The sequence below is a fragment of the Alosa sapidissima genome, chromosome 17 (genome assembly GCF_018492685.1).
Source record: "Alosa sapidissima isolate fAloSap1 chromosome 17, fAloSap1.pri, whole genome shotgun sequence".
Classification (NCBI taxonomy): Eukaryota; Metazoa; Chordata; class Actinopteri; order Clupeiformes; family Clupeidae; genus Alosa; species Alosa sapidissima.
In genome coordinates this window covers 13784814-13812806 of record NC_055973.1, presented here as the reverse complement: position 1 = coordinate 13812806, position 27993 = coordinate 13784814, and the positions used below count along the sequence as shown (strand labels likewise).

At 42.2% G+C, this 27993-nt stretch overlaps 1 protein-coding gene across 2 annotated transcripts; it reads left to right on the top strand.

The window, feature by feature from the left end:
* The first annotated feature begins 2 nt into the window (after positions 1 to 2).
* Positions 3 to 27584, top strand: plcd1a (phospholipase C, delta 1a). Of its 2 annotated transcripts, none has more exons than XM_042067531.1 (15): positions 3 to 228; positions 6825 to 6983; positions 17254 to 17482; positions 17748 to 17877; positions 18045 to 18273; positions 18545 to 18746; positions 19259 to 19403; positions 21080 to 21232; positions 22744 to 22893; positions 23246 to 23402; positions 23714 to 23830; positions 24123 to 24301; positions 24766 to 24901; positions 25357 to 25506; positions 25861 to 27584. In XM_042067531.1, the coding sequence occupies exons 1-15, from the start codon at positions 198 to 200 to the stop codon at positions 25950 to 25952; spliced, it is 2259 nt and encodes a 752-aa protein (XP_041923465.1). In that variant the 5' UTR covers positions 3 to 197; the 3' UTR covers positions 25953 to 27584. The 2 variants fall into 2 exon arrangements, with proteins under 2 accessions (XP_041923465.1, XP_041923464.1); XM_042067530.1 differs by lacking the exon at positions 3 to 228 and adding an exon at positions 1457 to 1633.
* Positions 27585 to 27993: the final 409 nt, after the last annotated feature.

Sequence of the window (27993 nt, the reverse complement as noted above, 5' to 3'; positions counted from 1 at the left end):
GAGCACTTGACGTTGGAGTTGAAAATTCCAGTGCGCTACGCTCATTCTTCTGCCTGAGCGGGTTGGCAGGTTGAGAGAAGACAGCAATTGCAGTGATTCAGTCTGATTACATTTATTTTCGCCATTATTTGGAAACATCTGATAGCAACAGTTCATCTTACTTACTGGGACTATTACTAAAGTTGGCAACATTAAATATGGAACTAAATGGCACTGCTGGTAAACACGGTAAGCTTTTTGGAATTGTCTGCATAGCCTAGGGTTGTCGGCTGAATGAAATAGACCCTATGTGATTAACCAAAAAAGAAATCTACTGTGCATAGAAGATTTGCTGATAGTGGTCTGTGAAAACTCCCCTTGCTCTCTTTTGGGCTTTTAATATTTTCTCCTGCCAGATGAAACGGGTTCGAGAACGTTTAACACGAGGCATGCGGGATGACGCTGGCGGAGTAGCATAGGATTTACAAAGTTTTCAGTCTGAATAAACTGTTCATGTAGGCTAGCTCTAGGCTAATAAAACGTCTATTATTATCATAGCCGGCTTCTTTGCCTAGTCGGGAGAACAGTATTTAGACTATTCGAATAGGCTAGCCTATTTGATGATAAATCTAATTTATTTTATAATATTGTTTCCCTAATGTTTTTTCCAATCTGATCTTTATTATTAGGAGTGACTGTCCTGTCATGATTCAACATGCCCCATTGAATATCAGTTTAGGAAGTTTGAAACTTGATGTTTTTTGTTTGTTTGTACTCCAAACTAAATTATTAACCTTCGTCTGTCCATCTCTGCTGTCAATAACCGATGCATATTTCAGTATGCACGACTAAAATGTGCGTCTGTGTGTGTGTGTGTACTTCCTTAAATGTTTGGATCTGTGAATCTTCCCATGTGTAAGGTCCAAATAAAAGCATTAAAATGTGAGAGTGCGCGGGCGCTTGTGCGTGCGTGTGTGGTCATTTGAATACCACAGGAGGGCGCAGTTAATCAATAACAAATATGGCTAGGCCTACTGTTTCCACCTGAATTGTATTCCGATATGTGGAGTGTAGCCTAATTCGGTGCTGTGGTATTCTGACAGCGTAAAGCGCATAAACTAATCTTGCGTAGGGGCCTAAGCTAACGAAAGGAAAAAGTTGGCCAAACAGCCTACTGACACATGATAAAGTGAATGTCTAGCACTCAGAGGACATAGTTCACACATAGAAAAAAATGTGGAGTCCGTTTATGGTCCAATTTGTTTTTAATTATCCGCAAAGAACGTTAAAGCCTAAAGTAGCCTATAGACTATGTCATTAGCCTATAGCCAGAGGTCTTCTGTTATCATCCTCTGTGAGGGGAGTAGGCTAGCCTAGGGCTAGGCTAACGTTATTCTGAAGCCCGCCTGCATTCAGAATCACTACGAACACGCCCCTAGAATCAAATGGAAGACGTAACCTGAACAACCTAGTGTTTTTCAAACAAACATCCCTAACTTACTGCGATCTGCCTGGCCGGTTTCTAACGGGACTTTATTCCTTCCGTCTACAATGTCTTGTTTACGTAAAAGTCCCAAAAAGAGGACAAAATCTCAGGAGCAAATATATCAAGAGCAGTGCAAAAAGACTGCGCAACATAATGGAAAACTAATAGGTATGTCTTCGTCTTTTTTGTTTTTTATAGGCTACAAGGAAGTAGGATTGCGTTCAAGGTGCACGCGTGTGAACTTCAGGTGTTGCATCTGATGTCAGTTCTTCAAAGCAGTTCAGTTTTAGGTCAAGCTAAATTTTCTGTGAGACTTGTTCAAAGTTTTCCGGCAAAGGTGCCTATCAATTACTGTAATAAATACTGATTTTTTTAAGTGTAGCCTACCCTGCTTGGGGTAAATGATCAACCTGTAAACTGTTTTTGTCAATGTGTGATTTTCATAGAGCCCACTTGGTTCGCAATCAGTGTTCATGTAACTTTAATAACTCCGTTATTATCGCAAGGAAGGTGAATCTAATACCTGAAAGTCTGGCCATCATGCAAGTCATTACATAGCCTACCAGTGTATTATTGTTTTTTCAAGATTAGATCTCTTAACCAAATGAAATGTTTGAGGAGAAAGTTTTCTTCATACTCTTACCATAACTAAAGCCTATTTACTTCAAAAGATAATATGATATTGAAAAACCTTTGAAAATCAAAGGTGTTGACCAGATTGACATTCCAAGACAGAGTCCTCCCTTAGGCTATAATTTCCAGAATCAAAGGTCATATCTCTTTTCTTTTGGTAACACCACCATTTTCAAGCCTAGATTAGATTCACCTGAAGCTTTTACAGGATCATGCTACATTCGGCAAGGGAAAGAAATGGATGGTGCCTTTCTTATTTAACTGGTGGGACTAAGCTAGATTGTGGCTTTGGCTTAGTGTTTACAGAGGAATGTTTTATTGCAGTTTAGTAGACTGCTATGGTGTGGCTTTTCTTTTGCAAGAGAAAAGCAATCCAATCTGTCTTGGAGAGTTCTTCATGGGAATGCCATGGATTCTTTGGGGAAATACTAAATGTCAGTTTTGCAATGTTTCAGATTGCAAAAAAAATCCATTGCTGTCATTCCATTGGTTTGGGTTAGAGTATGTGTGGGCTGGGTGCACATGTTTTCTTCAGAAATCTCAGAAGTCTGGAAAACAAACAAAATAAGAAAGGTTTATCATCACCCTACAACCCTGTTTTGATATGAAAACATGTAGCTGACATCTTCAGCCAAACCTGAGCCAGTAACACTGATTTGAGAGAAGCCTGTGCTCATGTTAAACAGAGAGAACTGAACCACTAAAGCAGCCATCAGTTAAAGTGATTTACTGACACCTTGTAACACATTGGCGTGCAGACATCATCCAAGTCTGTCGGTCTTCTCACAGTTCTCACAGATGCAACATTCTCAACAAGTCTCAGGTCTCATAAAATGCTGCCTTGTTCACATACCCCACCTTAAAAGTGTGCTTGTTTTTATTTTTAAAGCTGAAACTGGAAGGACCCTTTTCACGCAAGAAGCAAGTAATAACTTGATGAAGAGAGAACCTTTTTACTCTATGCATGCATGCACACTTGAAGTTCTCGATAATTGTCTAATCAAAATTAACTTGCTTGAGGGAATCCTAGTTTTCTACCTGTCCTGTTCCATCTTGCCTAGTATTTCAAAGCAAGTGGATACTTCAAATGTTATGCATAGACCAAAGGGCAAGTTGAAGTCAGTGGTACAAACTTGTTTACTCAGCATATTTTAGGATGACAGGAACTCAAAATGGGTTTCAGGATGTTGAGGAAACGCAGGGATGATTCACATTAATGACGAATAAGCTGCAACTGGAAACACACAGATACTGAGGTATAACATCCAAACTGGGGCATAAAGTTTAAGCAAACACTTCCTGTTTAATGCAACCTACTCATAATTCCTTGCTGTTTTGACTATAAAATCTACATAAATATGTATATTAGAAGGTTTTTCTGAATGAAAGAACACTCTGCCTTTATTATGATCTAGCAGAAAGGCACTGTAGCATTCACAAAAACCTATGCAAAAACCAATATTTGCCAACGTGGGCGAGTTTTGACAAGCAAGGTCCTTAGGCAGTATCCCTCTGCCTTCACAGCCACTCCTCTGGACACTCAGAGAAACCACCCTTCTGGCAGGAGTGTGTAAAAAAATGTCCGCAATGTCGGGCTTGTTTTGACTGCCCAGTGCCCACTCACCCTCGGGCCCGAGCGAGCTCACAGAAGGGTGGTAAACACAGGGAAGGCAGGGGCCGCGATATTTGTCATCCCATTGTTGTTGTTGTTGTTGTGGGAGCCTCTGAATCTATGCTGCCATTTCGGTGTAGTAATCAACTGTGGACATTACAATTGAGTCAGTCCTCCTCCTCCCAGCAGTCTTGTGGTTATCACTCAGAGTTTTATGGAAGAACAGACATGTCTTCAACTGACAGAACAGTGACAACATACGCTGATGGACTGATGGTAAACAGATGCTGGGCAATTTCAATCGTTTGAGGACAGAAGCGGATGTTGTGGAATGTCGTTTTCTTGGTTTTCTTGGCTTGATCATAAACAGAAATCCCTGCCACAGGGCAGGCTCTCAGTGGCGAGATGGCTAGTGTTAGTTGGAATAAAGCATGCTGTGTGTTAATGTGTAATATATTTAGAAAATGTGGAGTCGTGCGGAAAGTTAGGTGGTGGTGCACACCCTGTAGCTGGAAACCACAGTCATCAGTCTGTTACACATGAAATGGCCAGAAGGTTTAGTAATGCTGTGAAAAACTCCTGTGACTCAGTAAGGCTTTCCATTTAGGCTGCCTGTAACCGACTCCCATTGCGAGGTCAAATGTGAAGAGACTGGCCTTTTCCTCTTGTCACCATGCAGTTAGGTGAAATGGGTACCACTACCAAGACAACCGTGTGGTCTCAATGGAGTTGGAGAATAGAAAAGTCCTAGAATCCTGTATGAGCTTTGATGCCAGTGGTTTCCTGGTTAATACTAGGCCTATACCTCCCGCTCTGTCTCTCTCTCTGTCTCTGACTCTCTATCTCTCTTTCTCTCTCTCTCTCTCTGCATGGTTCAGGTAATTAACTAGACAGAGCACTTACTCACTACCTTCTTAAGTCAACGACTACTGTAAGAATTACACAATATTGTGTTATATTATTTTATCATCATTTGTTTACTTGTGATTGTATATTTTTTGCACCAAATCAATCAGATTTTATCCAATTTTGAGGATGTCACACCTGATTAAATATTGGTTTGTGACATTTTCAAGTCCAGTATAGTTTAAGCTGATTAGACCAATTCCAAACCTATATTGTTTTGTCTGGAATATTCTACCTATAAACCGTATCCCTCTGCAGTAGAGCATTGCTTGAACTTATCCTACGTTGTACCACTTCACTCTTTTCACTTTACACTTTTTCCTTGGCTCAGTATACTGATTGATAAAAATCAGGTTGGCCTACTCAGCAGAAACTCGGTAATGCAGTTGACCTACCACAATCCAGTAAAAGACCAAAAGCCACAGATTCTTCTTAGGAGGAGGCATTTTAATGTTAGCTTAATATGACACAAGCTTGGCATTGTGGCCTCTGGAGTTATCCTGGCTCCCACGTGTGAAATGTGCCATTTTGAGATTGATGTCTCAAATGGGAACGTTTTAAACTACTTGCTTGCTGATTTTTTAGGGACACCAGGCAACGTTTTCGTGTTAATTAATCATTTTTGTAAGTCGGTATATAGTTAAATGACTCATTACGGGGCGAATGAAGGCTCTCTTGCCCGCCCCTACTGCCTGTAGGAAGAATATCCCACTTGCAAGTTCGGTGTATCCTACCCGCCGACCGAAGCAGGTATAGTTTACAGCACAGAGGCAGGCTAACGAAACGCTAGAGATTGTTGCAAATGTGTGTATAATGGCAGAGCCAGCGAAGAAGCAGCGAAAACCCTTGACGGAAGACGCAAAGAAAAGGAAAAGAGCTTCAGACCGAGCGAGGGGGAGTTTCGTAGAGAAAAAGCATCAGGCTTGCCTGGTGTTCCTTTAAGCAGAATAGCCTACCGTAAAACTCCAAATAGCACAGGCTTCTATTTTCCCAAATCGCCAAACTGCACTGGCTAGTATTAGAGACAGGCGTCTATATGAGACAGGCCTTTAATTCCCTTTACACAAAACTTTTCCTCTGCAAAGATGGAAAATATTATCAAATTAATTATTTCAAACACACTGAATGTCTACCTATATGACTAGGCTATCTGATGACAATTACAGATCATCATTCATTTAGTGTTAAGATTTTGTTCATTGAGTGAGATAGGCCTACAGTAAGATCCAAATAGCGGGATAGCCAGAACAGATGAAACACGTTTTAATCAAATGTAATTTACAAAGAGATCGTATCACACTGAAAGCTCATATTTGTTCACTAGCAACCTAGCCTATATCGGTCCTTTGTCAAATACTTTGCATTATCAGCCCTGACCAAAACCGTTCAGGAATTATTTATGCAAAAGTGGAATGTTAATGTTTCATTCTCCCTCCTTTTCGGCATGAATGAAACAGCATGAGAGAGCATGAACCATATTGTTTCTCCCGTATTTTATTTGGCAAATTTGACAACAGTCAGCTTACATTTCAAATCATAGTCTACTTCTTTCTCCTTATCGCCATGGCGGTACGCATTTAGAATAAAGAATAGGCCTAACATTTGCGAACCCTTTTGTTTTGTTGCCAGCATAAAAACAAGCTTACCATCAGCCTATCAGCAAATTTTAAACACGGGATGAATTGAACTATGACAAAGTCATATAGGCATAGATCTTATTGAAAAAAGTTATACAATTTGCAACTCTAGTTTTTCCCCACAGCAGTCTTTTAATGGCATCTAATCATAATGACATAAGTCTGCACCATACTTAAGCCCAAATCACACCAAAGATTCGCGACGAGATGAGCTGCAACATTCTATTAACCAGCAACTTGATGCAATTCTAAAACTTTGCAACTGTGACGAGACATGGTGAATGCTTTGTGACAGCTTGCAACGACGAATCATTGCTAATCTTGGTGTGAATTCGGCTTTAAACAGATGATATGACGGATTTTAGAAGATTAAACACAACCCGAAACAGACCAGGCCTCTATTGCCTCTATTGGAGGCCACGCCAGGCGTTTAAAAGAGACAGGCGTCTATTTTTGACTCTGTTTTTGCCACTGTCACTTAATAATGCAATCAAAGATAAATTGTTTTGATGTTAGAGTGGAGGGTTAAACCTATATGCTCCTTCCTCACACACACGTATCTGTGGTCCAGGGTTAGAGGGCGATGCAGACCTGGAGTTCCTGTTGGTGGGCGGCGAGCTGCAGAAAGTGAGGTCAAGCTCGTGGAAGAAGGGCCGCTTCTACAAGCTGCAGGAGGACTGCAAGACCATGTGGCACGAGTCCCACAAGACCTTCAAACGCACCCAGACCTGTAAGTTTCTTTTTCTGTCTGTGTGCGTGCGTGTGTGTGCCCATGTGGTCGCGCGCGCGTGTGTGTGTGTGTGTGTGCATGTGAGCAAGGGTTTTTGAGGCACACTGATAACCTCAAACATAAATTGAAACTCCGTACACTCACAACTATTTCCCCCAGTCAATTTAGAAGTTTCATTCTCACCATCTACCAGTCTTTTTGCACATTTGCAGCAGTTTGTCCTTTTCCTTCCCAGCATGGCATGTCTAGCTCTGTAATAATTTTGCCCCCTTATGATTTGATAGATACCGAATCATAAGGGGGCAGCCGTGGCCTACTGGTTAGGGCTTCGGGCTTGTAGGGCTTCGACCAGTAGGAATAATATGGGTTGAGCACTGCTCTCCCATGCCCACATCCACGGCTGAAGTGCCCTTGAGCAAGACACCCAACTCCTCACTGCTCCCCGAGCGCCGCTGTAGCAGCCAGCTTACTGCTCCGGGTTAGTGTGTGCTTCACCTCACTGTGTGTTCACTGTGTGCTGTGTGTGTTTCACTAATTCACGGACTGGGATAAATGCAGAGACCAAATTTCCCTCACGGGATCAAAAGAGTATATATACTTATACTTATACTTAAGCAACTTTAAACATGCACTACAAACTTACTGTGTTGTATGGTAACCATAACTGTTTTTTTTTGCAACAAATTGTGTTGTGTCTGTGGGGGTGTTTGTTCGTCTCTGTGGTGCTCGATGTGGGAGATGTCTGATAATAAACATAATCTTATCAAAGCTAGCCTTATAGTCTGTCAAGATAAAATCTGTTGTTGCATCATATTCCCAGTCAGTGTCCTGACTAAGCACACTTTAACTATCAACACTCCACAAACACCATTCCCATATGCTTTTTCAACATATTTTAAATATACTATAAAAATATATAGTACACAATGTAAACAAATATATTTATTGCTGTCTAATAGCATGTTATGTCTGAAACAGGCGGTTTCAGACATAACATGTTATTTCTAATTTCTTAGTACATCTGGGTCCTTGTGATAACAATAAATCAAAGGCTCTATGGTAGGGTGATCACTGGTGAGACTGAAGAAACACTTTTGTCAAAAAACGGAGGAAAAAAGGCAAAGAGCAGGACATCCCCAAGATTCTATTTAGTTTCTCCAAGGAAGTTGTTGAGGTGGTAGACTTTGTCTTGGATACCAAATGTATACAGCTTCAAAACTCCTGTGGAGAGTAAATCCAATGGGTTATTTTTTTTTTTTAGTGTAGCACTACTCAATATCATATGCAATAACATCTAACAAACCATAGTCTGTGTAGTAGACTGCAAAGCAAAAACATTGTTTCCACTCGCCTAATCTGTCATCATGAGCTGGTTCTATCAACTTAAACAAGCCTGCTGTCTCAGTGGACGCCCCAGCTATGGAGAAGTGGTGGTAGAGACAATGGGTAAAAACAGGAAGGGATTGTCTTCTGCACTGAGGAACATGAGCGAGACCTGATATACCTAGACAGAGACGGTATGTGAGCCCTGCTGGGTGAGATAGTGAGAAGTTCAAAGCCGAGAGACCACACCATCACATGGCCAAGTATCTATTCCATTTGCCAGTCAGTGAACTGAGAGACTGTGATTTTTTTCATTCATATTTCAGAGGTCATCTCACCATGGCTCGGCGGGTGATGTTTTTTTACCTGTTTACAGTACAAGACATTTATAACACAATGGAAAAATATGCTGCCTTTTAATTCGGCCTCATTGTGGCTTCTCTCTGAATAATTCCGATAGCAACCTCAGAGGCCTACTTTTAGGAAGGGTTGATATTCCTCTTTTCTTGGAAGGAGTGGGGAGAGTGGAAAGAGAAAATATCTTCACAGATAACATGGCCAAACGAGAGAGGAAAAAATGAGCCGCTCCCCTTCATCCGCCTAACACACACACAAAAAAACATGCACATAAACATGCACACCACACACACAAGAAAACACACATAGACACACACAAACACACACCCTACATACACACACAAAACCACATACACACTTTCTCTCTCTCTCTCTCAGTCACACACACCCACACACACACTTACACCACACGAAAGCATGCATACACACTCAAACACACCATTCCACACACACACACACACACACACACACACACACACACACACACACACACACACACACACACACACACACACACACACACACACACACACACACACACACACACACAACGTTCTCTCGCTCTTTCTCTCCCTTTCTCTCTCCACCACTATTCCCACATGCTATCTTAAGCCCCATCCGACCCTGGTGTTCCCCCCAGTCCAGGGATGGCCAGAGGGCTCTCCTCGGGCCCGGTTTATCAGCTCCGCGCCAGACCACTGCTGGCTCCGCCGGCCGTCTGGAGGGGAAACACTGGCATAGCGCTCGCCACGATAGCCTCGAGTCGACCAACTGAACAAACAGCAGGGATGGGGTGGGGTGGGTGAGGGGGGGTTACTACAGCAGGCTGTCAGATATACGCTGTATGTAAATGCAGATTTTTTACGTTTTATTGCAGTTTGGGTTTGCTTTTCCGGGAGTCTTTGAGACTTAGGAGGCTCATGCGATTCAGATGTGCCGGGCAGATTGTGTTCAGATGCGGAGGATCCCAAGTACCGAGAGCTTCCGTCTTCTGGGGCTTTACTGTAAAACAAGGGAGGCGGAGAGCACAGGAGGACAGATGTGGCTAAAGCCAAATATGCGAGGATGACAAAGTGGATGGAGTCTAGTGGAAACGTTTTATGACGATGAAGAAGAGGTGGAAAAAGGAGAAAGACTCCTGCTTTCAGAGGCATTTCCTCGTTTAGGGAACTGGCCTTTTTTATTGTCTTCCTGTGAGGCTTATTGTGCCAAGTTTATTGCTGATATGAATGCATCTGCAGGAAGGGAAGGGAGCTGAGAATGGGGAGCATGGTGTTTATAAAATATGGTCCCCACATGCGTGCTCTCTCTCACACACACACACACACACACACAAACACACACACACACACACACACACGCACACACACACACACACACACACACACACACTCTGCCCCACCTCTGTGTACTTCAGCCCCACTGCCAGCCACTGTCACCGTTTCCTCTCCCAGTCACAATAAAGTGTTGGGACGGCCTGTGACTCCTGCATGGATGTGTGTGTGTGTGTGTGTGTGTGTGTGTGTACATGTAAATAGACACACATATACACACACATACACACACACACACACACACACACACACACACACACACACACACACACACAGAGACACATACACAGACACACACACACACACACACACACACACACACACACACACACACACACACACACACACACCAAAACACTGACAGATGGACCCTTTCTAATGCACAAGAGGCAAACATAGATTCACAAACACAGATTCACATAAACAGAAACTGACACTCACAGACATGGACACACACACACACACACACACACACACACACACACACACACACACACACACACACACATATCTGTCTGTGACACAGTGTTATCAGGCCCCTTAGGGGAAGGAGGAACAATTTGGGCCTTAATCAACAAGGAGGGTGTTTACATTGTCCATCCTGTGTTTGTAGTAGCCTCCCCTCTCCCACACAATGCTAGACAGGCTTGGGGCAGGCCGCCCTGCACCTTCCCACTGTGTGATAGGCGTGCACGGCAGGTCAAATAAGGTGAGACATGTCAACGCTACGTGTGTGTGTGTGTGTGTGTGTGTGTGTGTGTGTGTGTGTGTGTGTGTGTGTGTGTGTGTTGTAAGGCATTACACGCCCAGTGTCAATGGGCCAAGTAGTCAGCAGTCAATGCTGTCCCACCATTTTCATGCACTGGTAATTTTCATGCACTGGTTGGAATTGCATTTCTAGTTATTATTATTCCGCTTACCACTTTTTCCGTATGCAATTTCTCTTGAACAGTTTAACTTAGAAACTTCATTCAAACTTTGTAACGTAGGTCTTCAAAGGGACCAAGCTGCTATGTCTTTTCAACTTTGAAACTTTTATACTTTTTAAACTATTAAAGAAAAAATCCCCATAGACTTAACATTGCTGATTGTGACATCATAATACGGCCATTAAGCAATTAGAATCCTATGCCAGGTGTTCAGGCCACCTGCAGCCTCAGGCTTTAAGCATACAATCTGGGTCAATTAAGACTACACATCCTATTCAACGGTTTCCTCTGCCCAAAACGGTTTCAAAATAAAAGTCCTCACTACAGTAATCCACTGTTAAACAATTTAACCCATTAAACTACTGAACTTTTTACATTCAACTTTTAAACGGTCTACTTTTAAACTATCATTAAACTATCTATCTATTAAACTAGCTGTCTATTAACAACTTTTAAACTATCTACATTCAACTTTTAAACTATATACATTCAACTTTTAAACAGTCTACTTTTAAACTATTATTAAACTATCTATTAAATTAGCTGTCTATCAACAACTTTTAACTTGTCATCAACTATGTCAACGCTTGTCATCAACTATGACTTCTACCCACTGTAGCTAGTTAGCATTGTTAGCATAGTTAGCATTTTAACATTTTTAGCAAAACTGCTAGAAAACATTAGCTAAGTTAGCTAAGTAGCATGGTTAGCTTGTTAACATTGCTAACATAGTTAGCATGTTTAACAAAACTGCTAGAAAACGTTAGCTAAGTTAGCTAAGTAACATGGTTAGCATTGCTAACATAGTTAGCATGTTTAGCAAACCCGCTAAAACATGTTAGCTAAGTTAACTAAGTAGCATGGTTAACATGTTAGCATTGCTAGCATAGTTAGCATGTGTAGCAAAACTGCTAGAAAACATTAGCTAAGTTAACATGGTTAACATGTTAGCATTGTTAGCATATTTAACAAAACTGCTAGAAAACATTACCTAAGTAGCATGGTTAGCATTGCTAGCATAGTTAACATTTTAGCAAAACTGCTAGAAAACATTAGCTAAGTTAGCTAAGTAGCATGGTTAGCATTACATTAATACACAGGATTAGATGTTAAAATCCCTTGTGCCAAAGTCCAAGGTAAAAACACATTCAGAAGCCCCTGCTCAAGTTTAACTTTAAAAAGCACACTACCCACAAATCCGCCAACAAATGGTCACAAACACAATACAAATGGCCCATCCAACAGCAGTATATAGTATGCGGCATGTCATTGAGGTTATCAAGTGGGCACCCTCATTCACCGATGTTTCGGTAAGTTAGGCCCACGACACCTCATGAAGGCTTAACAGTGAAACCAGCATCCTGGAGACACTCCCCTCCATGCTGCCACCATATTACCACATTTAAATATCCAATACCCAAAATACTCTTAACCAGCCCAGGCATGGTCAAGGTTGGCTAGGTTGGTCCGTCCCGTTGATGTGGACTGAACGATAGCCATAAAAAAAAAAAACCCTGGCCAACCAACCATCAACCTAGGCACAGCCCATCAAAAACACAAAACAAATTAGCCAGTTAGCTTAGCCAGTTAGCTTAGGCCCCATCACAAACACAAAACCAATTAGCCAGTTAGCTTACGCCCCATGCTGCCACCATATTACCACAACAAACATCCAAATACCCTTAACCAACCTAGGCATGGTCTAAGTTGGCTAGGTTGGTCCGTCCCGTTGATGCGGACTGAACCATAAACCATAAAAACCTTAGCCAAGTAACATCAACCTAGGCACAGTCCATCACCAACACAAAACAAATGAGCCAGTTAGCTTACCTTAGCTTGCGCCCCAGGAAGGGTAACTTCTCCTTACCCACAACCATTCGCTTGCCCGTTCTGCTGCTAAGGACATGTTACTAACCACCTGCCTTAGACTTTGACCCCAAATGCCCAATTCAGACAGCAAGCCAATAGCAGATCTGGCCACAAACCCACGTGCACCGATTTCAATAGACCTTAATCGTGCACTCCAACCTCGCTTAGCTGCCTCTTCTGCTATTTCAGTGTATTTAGCTCTCTTCAGCTCATTGGCCACTTCCACTCTGTCTTCCCAAGGAACAGTGAGTTCAATGAAGTAAACTATCTTCTCTGAATCTGTCCATAGAATTACGTCGGGTCGTAGCTTAGTACTCACTATATGTGGAGGTACCGCCATCTGCTGGCCAAGATCAACCTTCATTTCCCAGCCCGCCCCATTTTTCAACTGGCCGGTTTTACACCTGGCCTTCGCGGAACAAGGTTTATCCCCCTGACGTACAAAGTTAATTTGCCTTACCCATTTACTAGCTGCTAATGAATTGACTTCTCTCCTTTTATCCTCTATTGCCGCTGCCACACATTTCAATACCTGGTTATGACGTCACGTATACCACCCCTGGGTGAGACTTACCTTGCACCCTGATAGGATATGGTGGAGACTGCCCACACACGAGCAAAGTATGCATTTATCATCCTCACCAAACCATTGACTTAAATTCTTGGGAGATGGGAGCGCATCATATGTAGCACCTAACTAAATCTGATCTTACCAGCTTCCATGCCCCATAGATCTTTCCATTTAATCCGTCTTTTTTCCACCCCTTCCCAGTTCACCCACTGCCCTTGTTTTGCCTGCGACACTGCCTTAGTACATTATACAGCCTCCTCCTGTCTATGCATTTCCTCCACTACCATTTTCCTCTTTTCTCCTGCAGAAGCCTTACTCCACAAGGGTTTACTTACACCCACCCCTAGACCCCCCCCGCCTGTGCTGCACATGGCCCATTATATCCCTATGCTTCAATGCTGATTGAGCTTGCTTAACTGCCTGCTCTGGGTTCCACTTCCTCCCTGCATTAACTGTGGGTGCAACTTTCCTCACCACTGGGTCCTTGGACTGAGTAAGAGTCATTTCCAATCTAGCCTTAGCACACTTAAATTCCTCTGTCAGACTAGATATTGGCAACTCTACAATACCCTTCCCATACAAGGCTACACTGCTTAAGCAGCGTGGGACTCCGAGCCATTTTCTGACAAAGGAGTTGATAATTTTTTCCAACCTCTCTACCTTTGACAGAGGACCTTCATAAACTGTCAATGGCTACATTAGCCGAGGCAACAAACCAACCTGCAAACACCACAGCTTGAGCTTACCTGGCAGCCCTGACTTGTCAATTTTTGCAATACCTTGCCTAGTGACCTGTCTCAAGTCTTCAACCTGTGATTTATCACTAAGGCTTGCATCATACCACCTTCCCAGATCTTCACTGGTTTCTCCAGAACTGTGGGAATCACCTCCTTATTTATAGCAAACTTCTTATCTATTACCATCCCTTTAACATTTGAGAGACTCCTAGACTTACTTGGCTTCACCTTCATTCTGGCCCAGTGCAGATTACTATTTAACTTTGCAAAACTGCTAGAAAACATTAGCTAAGTAGCATGGTTAGCATAGTTAAAAATGTTAGCATAACTGCTAGCAAACATTAGAGCCATTTCAACTTGCAGTTATTGTCAAATATCTACCTATACACAGCCATTGTATAGGTAGATATTTGAATATCAACATTCATTAAACTTCCAGTCTGTCAACAACTTTTAAACAATCTACATTCAGCTTTTAAACAGTCTACTTTTAAACTATCAATTTTTATTAAGCTATGCAACCACCATGTCTGTTCTAGGATCACCGCAGTAACCAGCTCTGTATTATCTATTTTAACTATACATGATCTTTTACATCACAACTTTTGCATTTTCATGCACTGGTAATTACTTGGGAATTGCGTTTCTAGTTGTGTTTGCTCTACACTATTTACTGTAGCGTTTGCTTCAATCAATCCACCAATCAATCAATCAATCTTTATTTGCATAGCACCTTATATGCAAAGTGTTGGCAAAGTAGCAAAGCAAGGTGAGTAACAGCAGCACACCAGAACAACATATGCAAAAAGGTAAATTATACACGTACAGTATGTACTATATGCAATGAGACAAAATATGAAAAACCAGTTAGGCACAGTGGTAGAATGAAGATGACAGAGACCCATACATCTTTGTGATTAAGATGTCAAAATAGTAGTCTTTCAAACATATAAGGTAATATACTAAAACAGAATTTAACAGAATAATGACAATAATCCTAAACATATACAAACCATCATTCTATAAGGAAAAAATATTCATTTCCATATTTTTACTATACTGGATCGTTCTTCTTGACAAAGGTATACTGTAACTCCTTATAATGAGTCCTTCTGAAGGCCTTTGGGTCAAAATATTAGTTGAGGTCTTAGTTATGTCAAGTTGACAAATTGACTATTTCAAAGAAAATCTCTCTTGGATATCTCTAGTTGGCAAATGTGAAGTTGTCATGAAGTAACTCCATCAGAGTCAGCAACATGTCACAATATCGGAGCGAAAACAGTAAGTCAACGTGGAGGTCGAGGGCGAGATGTAAGCTGAGTGCTTCTGATGAGTGCTGACCTTTAGGCATGTCTGCAGTATTCCAGTGGCCCTGCTTTGAGAGAGGCAAGGACCTGCATGGGGCATGAGAGGGATGATTTTGGAGGCATCACACAACAATGTCCCCTTTCTTCCAGCGCGTTTCAGGGGGAATGCAAAGAATTTCAGCATGACACGTCTGGGACACTGCCCGCTCATACACACACATGCACAGACACACACACACACGCACAAACAGAGCCCTCCATTTTGGATCGGGCTTTTATCCAAAATAGTTTGTCGACAATGCCCCACAATGTTTTCTGTCTTGAGTGCGTGTGTCTGTGTCTTTGTGTGTGTGTGCTCTGCACTGCGCAGTAAAAGCAGGGGCGAGGTCCAGAAACAACAGCTTATCTTCTGTTCGCTGCTTCTGTAGTATTTGCCCTGACCCTTCATCAGCTGAGCATACATGACCCCCAACCAGGCTACAGTTCACATCTCCAGCCATGCATTGTGTGGAGCCCACCCGCAAATCTCCCCACCCGCAACCCCCCCCCACACCTGGCTTCACTTCACTGGTTTGCAATTCATTGGAGTCAAACTCTGTTTGATATCCGCAAATACATTAAAATCAGCTCTGCCGAAGCCGCCGCAGGATTTGGACCTACCTGACTGCTCCCTTTCATCTTTGTTACGCGAGCAGAAAAACAACCCCCCTTTTCCGCCGCTCAGCTGCCCCAAGGACGTGCGACCTATGTGTATTACACTGATGGCCGTTCAAGGCTGTGACTGCAAGCCGAACACAATGTATGGCGACAGGAGACAAAAGCCTGGAGCAGGCCCCTGTTTTGGTACGGATAGAGCGTTTTGTTGTCTCTGCCCGTGTGCGTAGAGCACTGATAAATGGATTGCGTCAGGCGTGACACTATACACTCTTCCGTATATTAAGCTGCTTCACAATGGACCTTGTACCAAAGAGATGCAGAATACTGAGGTCAGCCCTTTGCAAGCCCACGTTATCTTTCACAGCAGGAGCGTAGCCATCAGCTCACAGCCATCTGGAAGAGTTAAGAAATATATGGTCATAACTAAAAAAAACACACCTAGGAATGAAATCTAGTCATAACATAGGTTGTTTCATGTTTACTGTTGTTAGTATTAATGTGTATGTCTACACGCATTTGAAGTTTTTCACATAATTCATTGTTAGCTGACACTGGGTCTCCATTCTTGTTGGTATTCATTTCTTATTATTATGGTTTTCATTTCTCTTGGTATCATAAGGACCTGTCTTACTAAAGACTTGAGTTTAGTGTTGCCACCTTCCCAATGTCTCTTTTCTTTCTCTCTCTTTCTCTTTCTCTTTTGCTCTCTTTCTCTCTGTCTGTCTGTCTGTCTGTCTGTCTGTCTGAGAGGTCTATTGTCAGTAGTCTAATGGTAATCTGATATTCAATTAGTGATGGGTGCCACCTTGTCCCATGGTGTTGATGTATTTGGGTTTATGGGTTATTAAGTAGCCATTTGAATGTGTCCTAGATCCATATAATGATTCAATAAAGTTAAAATTCTGTTCATGAGCTTTATTGGCACAACGCTTTCAAAGCAGTATTGTCAAAGCCAACATATTTTAACAGCAATGCAAATAGATGCAATATTGCAATTAATGTTTTATGAGGTCTTGTGTTTATATGGTCTTGTGTGTTGTTTTATGCTTTGGAAAGGGGAATATGTACCTTTTATTAGTATGTTGCACGAGAGGCTATAAAAAGATAGCTTGACTGAATATTAGTTTGACATTGCCTCGTTCTCTCTCTATTTCTTTCTTTCTGTATTTCTGTGTCTGTGCCACAGTCTCCATTGATGACATTGAGGCAGTGCGTCATGGCCGGCAGTCAGAGGGGCTTCAGAAGCACATAGACCCAAGTGTGGAGGAACTCTGCTTCTCCATCATCTTCAAGGGCCGGCGCAAGAACCTGGACCTCATAGCCAGCTCTGCCGAGGAGGCCAAGCGCTGGGTGACCGGCCTGGATAAAGTAATCACCAACATGCGTGGCCTCAACCGACAGAAGACCAGTGAACAGTATCTTTTTTTAAAACAGATTTCGACAGACAAAGCCTGGGTTAGAGGGCCTTAAGCCAATCATCCCCACTAAGATCAAGCCAGATGGTGGTTGTTTATTTGTTTGGTAATGAATGCAATAGCTATTTGAATTTACTTAACATTTTGAGAGCCATCATCATAGTATCAATAATTTTTAATAGTTCAGTGAAAGTGTTTTAACCTGTAGAATATTTCAGTGCCCCAGTGATTGCAGTAATTGAGCAACCTTACATCAGTAGCTTAGTTGGATCTTCAACTGCATGCGCAAAGCGGACAAGAACAAAGACAACAAGATGACCCTGAAAGAGCTGAAGCACTTCCTGCGTCAGATAAATGTTGAAGTGGACGACACGTACGCCGAAGAACTCTTCAGCGTGAGTAAATAAACTCATCAATCATTGAGCACACATAACTTGACCTCCATCATCCCAAACACCTCCCTAGCACATGATGACTAAGTAGCATCCTGTGTGTATTCTTGGAGTATTGTCCTGTTTTTGGCCATGACATTTGCCTCCCATTTCTGCCGATTGTCCATCAGAAATGTGACAAGTCGAACTCGGGCACCCTGGAGGGCTCGGAGATCAAGCACTTCTACGACCTGCTGACGCACCGCGAGGAGATCGACGTGATCTACGGGAAGTATGCGCAGATGGACGGCCAGATGAGCGCCGTCAACCTGCTGGACTTCCTGCTGAACGAGCAGAGAGAGAGCGCCACCATGGAACACGCCATCAAACTCATTGAAAAGTATGAGCTCGATGACTCAGGTGAGAGAGGTCTAGCATGACTGAAGTCATGTAGTAGCTGCATCTATGCACACATTGTTTACATTCTACACATTCCACGCTGTTTACGTACATTGTTGACATTTTTGTATCAGCATTTTTTTAATTCAAAAACATACAATTGTATTTGGTTGAAGTAGAAATGAAGTGCTACAGAGAGTGCAGAGCATACCTTTACAGACATCTTACATGGCCATAATTCCCAATGATATTCAGCATTTTACGTGTGATGGGGAATCAATTTGCATTGCAGCCAAGCAGAAGAAGCATATGACCAAAGACGGTTTCCTGATGTATCTGCACCAAGAGGAGGGGCTTATCTTCAACCACGCCCACAAAGAGGTGTACCAGGACATGACTCAGCCCATAAACCATTACTTCATCTCCTCCTCTCACAACACCTACCTGATGGAGGACCAACTCAAAGGGCCCAGCAGCACAGAAGCCTACATCAAGCAAGTGGCATATCATAGCAATCTATCCTGTCTACAGAATTAGTAGTCATTAAAGTCTACACCAACATTGATGTAATGGTGTTGATTGGGGTTGGCTATTTGGTCAAGCTTAAAGGCGCAGTATGGAGGATTTAGTGTGATCTATAAGCAGAAATGGAATACAGTTTTAGTATAGTATGTGAGAATTAAATAGAATGTAGGAAGAATAATAATAAGATGGATTCGAATCCGGGTCCCTGTGGGCGGGACCCAAATATGATACTGACTCTGTAGTTGCCACACCCCTCGGAGCAAAGTTTAATAAAAGTGGAGCGCATGGTGAAAAATTCATCACTTTATTGAGCGTAAGATAACAATAAACCTTGTGTTGCGCTTTTCGCCGGGTGTAAGACAGGGCCCAGTGAGAGAGAGAGTAAAATCAAGAACAGTGTGTTTCTGTCATCTAATGACAGTAGTATGCCAGTGATGCAGCCCAGATCGATTGTGACATGCTTGTGTTTCCGTGTCCTCAGGGCGCTGATGAAGAGCTGTCGCTGTGTGGAGCTGGACTGTTGGGACGGACCCAACGGAGAGCCCATCATCTACCACGGCTACACGCTCACGTCCAAGATCCTCTTCAAAGACGTCATCAAGGCCATTAAAGAATACGCCTTCAAAGTGAGTCCAGATCAACTGTCATAGGGATAGGGCTCACAAGCCAATACATTTTGGAGCAGCTTCGAGAATCAGTCTTCATTCACCCATTTTCCCTCTAACATGTGGATATGTTGAATGTAATCAAAGGCATTCTGAAATTCTAATACATTATCTTTCATAAAAGACCTCTATGAATGTGTGTTCAGATCTATAATTCATCAGCAGATGTTTTTCCTCGAAAACTAATCTTGTTGGCCTTAGTTTAGTAAGGCCCAATCACAGTATACGCTAACCAGTGGTGGTTTAAGTCCCTTTTCCACTGCATGGTATCAGCTCAACTCGCCTTGACTCTACTCGCCTCGTTTTTTTTGGTTTTCCATCAGCAAAAACTGCTACGTGGATGACGTGGTACCATTTTTGGTATCACCTCCGTTGAGGTTCCAAGTGAGCTGAGGCGATACCAAAAGGTGACGTTAAAGTATTGCAGGTTACTGATTGGTCGCTAATGACATTGCTGTGTTCTGGACAAGCCCGTCATTTAAAAAAAATACCTCAGCCATACTTTGCCAGCACGACAAGCAGTTAACGTTAATAACGTAATGCAGTCTAGGTCTGAAAATTGTTAACAGCAGGTGTGTTGATTCAAATGAATAACATCCTGCAGTTTGTAAAAAACGGGTGTTCTATCTCCTTGTGAATTAACAAACGGTTTCTTATGGATTAAAATGAACATTAACACAAACAACCACATGCCAGGAGTCAGAAACAAACTCCCCTGTGTCGCTATGGCACCGAGCTACAATAAAGAGGGTACGTTTTGCAGTGGAAAGGGAAAAGCTGGTACCAAAACCTAGTAGAGAAGAGTAGAGTAGAGGTGAGTTGATTCAATGGTAAAGGGACTTTTGTAAGGCCCAGTCACAGTATACGGTAACCAGTGGTAGTTCAGTAAGGCCCAGTCACAGTATAAACTGACCAGTGGTGGTTTAGTAAGACCCAGTCACAGTATACGGTAACCAGTGGTGGTTCAGTAAGGCCCAGTCACAGTATAAACTGACCAGTGGTGGTTTAGTAAGACCCAGTCACAGTATACGGTAACCAGTGGTGGTTCAGTAAGGCCCAGTCACAATATAAACTAACCAGCGGTCGTTTGACTTCAGCTGCCATTACCATCAGAGTTTATATGCTTCTTAAAATATAATTTGGGTTTAAGATATACCTGCAGTGTGCATTTAATCATTCAGTAAAAAGTATAGTCTGAATCATTTTGGCAGTAGATAGACCTCTACGGTATGTAGAACTTGTTGCAACCTGACCGTGTTGTAAAGGTCATGAAATACCACTTGAGAATGAGAACCTGCTACTTGATTTACATAAAAGTTCCCTGTACTAATATTTATTGTGTTCCATAGTGAACACATTTAAAGCATTAGGCACAGCTCTTATGCAATAGATCTCATATAAGGAATTTGATTCCCACTGTCGCATTGTGCCCTTGAGCGGGGCACTTAACCCCAAGTTGCTCCAGGGAAATTGGCCCCTGCAACTGGTAAATAATATATAAAATAAATAATGAAGCTGATGATATTCATTTGTTTACAAATAAATAGCATCACTGCTATTTGCACTTGCATATCAACCCAATGAAGAGTGTGTTAATGTGTGCTAGTTTGACCACGATGGACCTGTCTGTTTCACAGACCTCGGAGTACCCGGTCATCATCTCCCTGGAGAACCACTGCACGTTGGAGCAGCAGAAGCGCATGGCCCAGCACATGGTCTCCATCCTGGGGGACGCCCTGCTCACGCAGCCCCTGGGGGACCAGATGCCCTCATGCTTCCCATCACCAGAGGTCAGTGCTGTTTTTATGTGATTTAAACATAATAAAAATGACAAATAATAATGAATACATAAATAAATCAAAACAAAAAAACAAAGAAATATTCAATGAAGAGTTTTTTTTATGGCCAGCATGATTTTAGTTGTGATTTGTACCAAGCAAACCAGCACTGGACTGCTTTAGAGGTCAAGCTCACAAGTTTTGCAGATGTTTTAGACAAAAATAGACTGGGAAACAATTATTTGAGTTTTTCCGTTATTATTTGCACAGATTGGAGCATGTATGTTGTTAGGCCAAGGTTGTTTTGTTGCACCACAGCCAAATATGGACACTCCCAGCGCTCCATGTATCAAATAAAAGTCTTTCAACATCTTCCCCTAGTTCCTGTTTACCGTTTCCGCGAGAACAGATTGCTCAGAAAGGGAAAGGAACAGAAGGAGACGTGTCAGAGGGTGTCATATTTGTGTGAAAGTTTTCACCAATTTTTTGCCCTGCACTCCAGAGCACAGATGTTGCCTGAAGCGTGTACTGTACCTTTAAGATCCAGAGGCCAGGATGGAATAGCGGTGTTGGGAAAAGGAATTTCCTTTTGATTGGCGCGAGAGCAGAATTCTGTGGACTATTTACAAGGCATGAGTGGAATGCACACAGCTGGCTCGTATGTTCCTCTTCAATGTAGGCTTTCTGATTAGTCGTTTCCCCCTTTGTTGTGTTAGCGTGCAGAAAAACTCTTGTAGAGAGAGTTCAGGTTTACATGACACTGTTTTTGCCCTGGGATAGAGAGGAGAGCTCTGTGGTTGGCAGGGAGATGGGGCCTAGCAGAGGGGGGTGGGGGTGCAGCACCTGGAGAGAGACACACATGCATGCTTATACATGCACCATCAAATACACACACACACACACACACACACACTCACAGACACACACACACACACACACACACACACACACACACACACACACACACACACACACACACACTCACTCACTCACAAACAAACGCGCAGGCCTGGGGGAAAGGAGGAGATAGAGTGAAGAGTCTGACACCTGAGACAGTCTAACTTTCCAAGCTTCATCACTCATGAACAAAACGAAATGCTAAAAGAGTGTAATCCATACTCCCTCTCCACACATGACAATAGAGAGCTGGTCATCTTACACTGTTATTCTTCTCCTCTGCAGAGACAGCATACTATGTACAGATATAGACAGGGAATGCCTGTGGTGTGTGTCTGGAAGGGAATTTATAATTATCACTTACATAAGGCTGTGCCGGCGCCCATTGGTTGCCTGCATGGTGTGACTGGTTATTATGCCGCCACCATTTCTCAGTTTTTTTCTCTCTGTTTTTCACTGCCTCTTTGTTTGGAAAATGGCTGTCACTTCACCCTCCTATTTGTTTCAGGAGCGTCTGTGAAACCAAATGAGTCTGCTATAATTGCGGAAAAAAATGTTGCAATTTGTTTAACAGAACTTCATTAAAGTTTTACGACCTGTTTTTTGTTTCGTTTTTTCGGCCATAGGAGCTGAAGGGGCGCTTTCTGATCAAGGGCAAGCGGCTGAACAAACTGGATGCTGCCTTCAACAACAACAGCGCCGTGGAGGATGACAGCGTGTCTGAGGAGGACGAAGCGGCCGACTGCAAAGGGAACGACCAGAAGCCCAAAAACAAGGTGCGCCTGCCTGCCCGTGAGCGCCTGCTACGTGCAGTCAAATCAAACACTCATTGTTTACATACATGTATGTCAGATTAACAGCCTGTCCACTCATGCACTGGTCACTTAACCACAGACCAGACCAAACCTACACAAACAAATCTAGACCCTAGACATATTTGCCTAGACAAAAGCTGTGGTGAGTTTGTTCTTAGAGGCCAGGTGAGGAGCAAAACGTATCAGTGAGCTGTTACCATTTGGCAACTGTCTGCTGTCCTACAGTATCAGTAAAGGCTAGAAATGCCCAAAAAGTGTCTGGTCACCATGATAAATATTGATGTAATGAGACATCAATTCAATTTCTTTCCAGAAATCCAAGATTAAGCTGGCGAAGGAGCTCTCTGACTTGGTCATCTACTGCAAGAGTGTGCACTTCAGTGGCTTTGAACATGCTCGCGATAGCCTTGCCTTCTACGAGATATCCTCCTTTAAGGAGAGTAAAGCTCTCAACTTGGCAGATTCATCAGGTAGGAACTACAGTGGCTTTCCTCCCAAGCCTCATATCTGGCATGTTACTAACATAAAACTGTTGCTGTTTCTGTCGTGCTGTGATTGTTGCACTCACAGTCAGTCTTGCTAAGACATTTCACAAGCACTTATCTTCTCTGGTTGTGTCCCATCAACAACTGTGGGGTTGTACTTCATGGCAAGTGTTGCCATGGTTGTTTTGTTTGTCCTCTCTGTTTGCCTCTGCACTAACTATGGCATAGGGTACTCTCAACTGAGAACATTCTGTAGGTATTAGATGATGCTGATCGTCTGTTGTTTCCTTTGACAGCCACAGCCTACATTCACCACAACATGGACAAGCTCAGCAGAATCTACCCAGCTGGCTCTAGGACCGACTCGTCCAACTACAACCCTGTGCCTCTGTGGAATGCTGGCTGCCAGATAGGTATCTGTCACTTGTTGAATTAAAATGGAAGATACCAAGCTTACAAAGTTAAATTTAGACCTGCTACACATATACGCCTAACTCTCTAAGTGTGACTTGTTAGTGTTTGAATCATGCCAAGTGGTTTTTCAACCTATAGTTTCTTCCACCGGTCCATCCTGCTTACACTGGAAATAACTTGTTGCCTTAAAAAATAAGCTGTGGGAGGACTTTTACTTTCTAAACGAGTAGTCTCTATGTACTTCCTGCTTACATAGGGAGTGAGCACTAAATAAACCCACTTCCTTTGCAGTGGCCCTGAACTTCCAAACGCCCGGTAAGGAGATGGACCTGAACCAAGGCCGCTTCCTGCCCAACGGGATGAGCGGCTACGTCCTCAAGCCCGAATTCCAGAGGGACCCAGCCTCCCAGTTTGACCCCAAGTCCCTCCAGAAAGGCCCATGGTACAAGAAGAAGACTCTTCACCTCATGGTACTCATCTGTCACTCCATAACCTCTGTTTACCGTAAAAAGCTCCCAGTATTTACATAAATTTAGTTAGCTGACACTTTGGTTCAATTAAGCAATATGCCGCAAGAGGTGGTAGTTTATAGTGATTTTATAACCTCTAAGGAGCATTGTTTGGCACAAGGTGAACTGTTTATTGTGACCTAACAAGCTTATTTACTGCAATAAGTTTGGGTACAGGAACGGAATATCATCCCTCTAATGCAATCTCATAATGAGATGGATTGGGGTGTGTTTACAAACAAGACTGTTATCAGCTCGTGCCATCTACTGTACCCAGTTCACTCCAGTGAATGAATGATTAACGAGCGCTGCCTGGGAGAGTTTCCTAGTTAATCAGACGCTCTAGGTGTTGGCTCTGTAAGTCAAACAGAAGGCCTGCTGCTGACTCACTCCATCCCCCTTTCGCTCTGGGTGTGTTCCCTCAGGTGATCTCAGCCCAGCAACTGCCCAAGCTCAATAAGGACAAGTGCAAGTCCATCGTGGACCCCCTGGTCAGGGTGGAGATCATTGGCGTCCCGGCTGACGCTGCAACCAAAGAGACGCACCACCTTAACAATAATGGCAAGTGGATTTGTCAATACATCATTGTTACAGTACTATTGGTTAAAATGTGCTAAGCACCAAGCAATATGGTTAGAGAAATGAAACACTCTCTTGTCATGTGTTTTTTTTTGCTGCAAAGTCATTGTTAGAGCTACCTGTCTTCAGGAAATAAAGTCCTATTGAATATTTTTCAACCATTTACTAAACAAGCTGATTTCAAGTAGCACAGTTCCTCAGCCAGGTAGATGAGCTAATTAGTTAAATGACCCGTGTTAAGTGTACAGGCAGAACCAATACATGGTAGGACTTTTACTTTCATATTTGCCCACTTCTGATTGAGACAAAGTCTAAATGACAATATTCTTAATTGTTCTGAGTTTAATCTGACAGAAATTAATATTATTTGGTGAGGGGTTGGTGTTCGGTGCAGAAATGTGAAAGCTGAAGTAAATGGCGTTTTGCATGCCCTGCAGGCTTCAACCCCATGTGGAATGAGAACTTCAAGTTTAATGTGCACGTGCCTGAGCTGGCCATGGTGCGCTTTGTGGTGGAGGACTACGACTCCACATCCCCGAATGACCTGATTGGTCAATACTGCTTGCCCTTCACCAGTCTACAGCTAGGTAAGTCAGCTATCCTGCATGTGAAAACAGCAGCCTCAATGTTTTGTGGAATGTGATGCATATAGACTACAACAGCAGTAAGTTTAACACACCTTTTGCAGATGGTAAAATATATTACCTGGTAGGTATAGGGTTTGTGGGGTAATTGAATGAACCAATGTAATGACCATTGCTAGTAAAGTGCTGCTAATTCGTGGTGAGGGAGAACAGTCCTGGTGAACGATTTCATCAGCCTTTGGCTTGTATCTGCTCAGAAGTGAGATAAGTCTGATGAAGATTGCCATGGGTGCCCAATATGCCCTCCCAAAGTGGGGGTTGTGATTTAGATCTAAAGCTGACTTCCTGTTTCTCTAGGTTACCGTCACATTCCACTGCTCACCAAGAGAGGTGACATCATAGCCTCCGCCGGACTTTTTGTGCACCTCATGGTTCTGGATGCAGAGTAAAGCTGGACCAACATCTAAAGTCCAAAGCTCAATGCAGAGACAATCAGACGTGCTTCGCCATTGTATGTTAATATCCCTCTGTTTGTAATGGCGAGGCAAAAATATGCCAAATTATTATATGAGAGTTGCATATTACAGTGTATTGGTAAATGGCTTGAACCTTGTTAAAAACATAATAGGGGAAGTGATCTGAACTCACTTCAGAGAAAGTGTAAAAACGTTCACAGAACGCATCAGGAGGCAATCTGGCAATCTGGGATGTCTCTGGCATGCAGTAAAGTGGTTTGTCAGATTGGTTTAATTATCATTTAAATGAATACATGCAAGTCAGTGGACGTTTATGACTCACTGCAGTAAGCATTTAAAAGGCCAAAAATTGTCTAGTACTTAAATGAGTCATCATATACATGTTTTATATTAATACTAAATGTTTTATTTTGCTCTTGAAATAGGGAGAGTCATTTGTGTCAAGGCCAAAATACATTCCCACAACAAAGGCACCTATTGAAGTCATGGAAAGTGACTCAATGGCTGTCCAGCTAGATGAACTTAGGCTCAGTGTGCCTTCAGACAGCATAACATGCATGTACTCTTAAACAGCTACACAGCATTTAAACAGGGGCAACCAAAGCTGATTATGAGGAGCTGTGAGGTTAATTGTCAGGTCTTTCTGAGTAAGATTATGCTATTGGAGGTAAAAGTTTATATCATTTAACGTATGATGTGTGTGATCATGCTATTAGCTATAATTGTCTGCTATTCTTTGCTTTCTGACTGTGTAAAGCACATTGATATGCCTTGTGTGTGAAATGTGCTATACAAACAAAGACGGCCCAATCTTGCCTTTATGTATAGACACAATCCACAACTTCTGCTTTCTGTTAATAATATAAATAATGTTGATGTTTCTAAATGTTCACAAGATTGCCCTCTGGTGTCTGAAATGAGTAATGCTTATGCAATGGGATGTCTGACTGGACTTGTTATGGGTCCTAATGTTTATGGTTTATCAGTATTTGTGTGAAATATAAACATTCTGTTTAATTGAAAATGCCTAAGATGGAGGGGAAACACTGACATTGCACAATATGTTGCATTTATAGTCAATGTTTTTTTATGTTTTATTTTACTTTAAAGAGTTATTGTAATAATACTAACATACATCTGTATCTGTAAATACATCAAACGTATTGCATTTTTGTTGTTGTTATTGTTGTTGTGGTTCTCAGAATATCATATATATATATTTAACTTTTTATGTTCTATCTTGATTTAACTGTATGCGTTTTTACTTACTGTTAAGTGCCTTCTTTGGGAGTTTGGTTAAAGGACTTACATTTTAGTATCAGACTTTCAAGTATGTGCCTTTTCATTTAGATAAAAAAATAATTTCAATAGAAAATGTATGATGAAGTGCACTTGTCTAGAGGGGTCATCATAGATTTACAATTTACAAGAGTATATTTACATGCCATTCTCACTCAGTAAACAATGTATGTATGTATGTAAAGGTTCTTTAAAGCAACACAATGGAAGAATTTTTATTTATGACGCCTTGGCGTCAATATTGAATGCCACTTAGTGCTGAGATGATACCCTGTTCTACAAGGAACAATTAAATGGGTCATGATCCACCCTGGTCAACATTTCATAGTGCAATATCAAGTGATCCGGGTGTGCCCTATCCATGTCAGAGACTTCATTCTTCATATTATAAATCAGTGTGGGATCAAAATTAATGAAGCCTTTATGTTAAGGTAAACAGTATATTGAAAGTGATATCTAGTTTGTATAATCTACTAATGTTCCAGATGTGTTCCACAATAGATTTACACTACGTGTTCTACATAATCCCTTAAAGAGTTCTAAGTTGAGCCATTGGGACAAGAAGTATAAGTAGAAGTATAAGTATAAGTTTATATACTTTTTTGATCCCGTGAGGGAAATTTGGTCTCTGCATTTAACCCAATCGGTGAATTAGTGAAACACAAACAGCACACAGTGAGGTGAAGCACACACTAATCCTGGCGCAGTGAGCTGC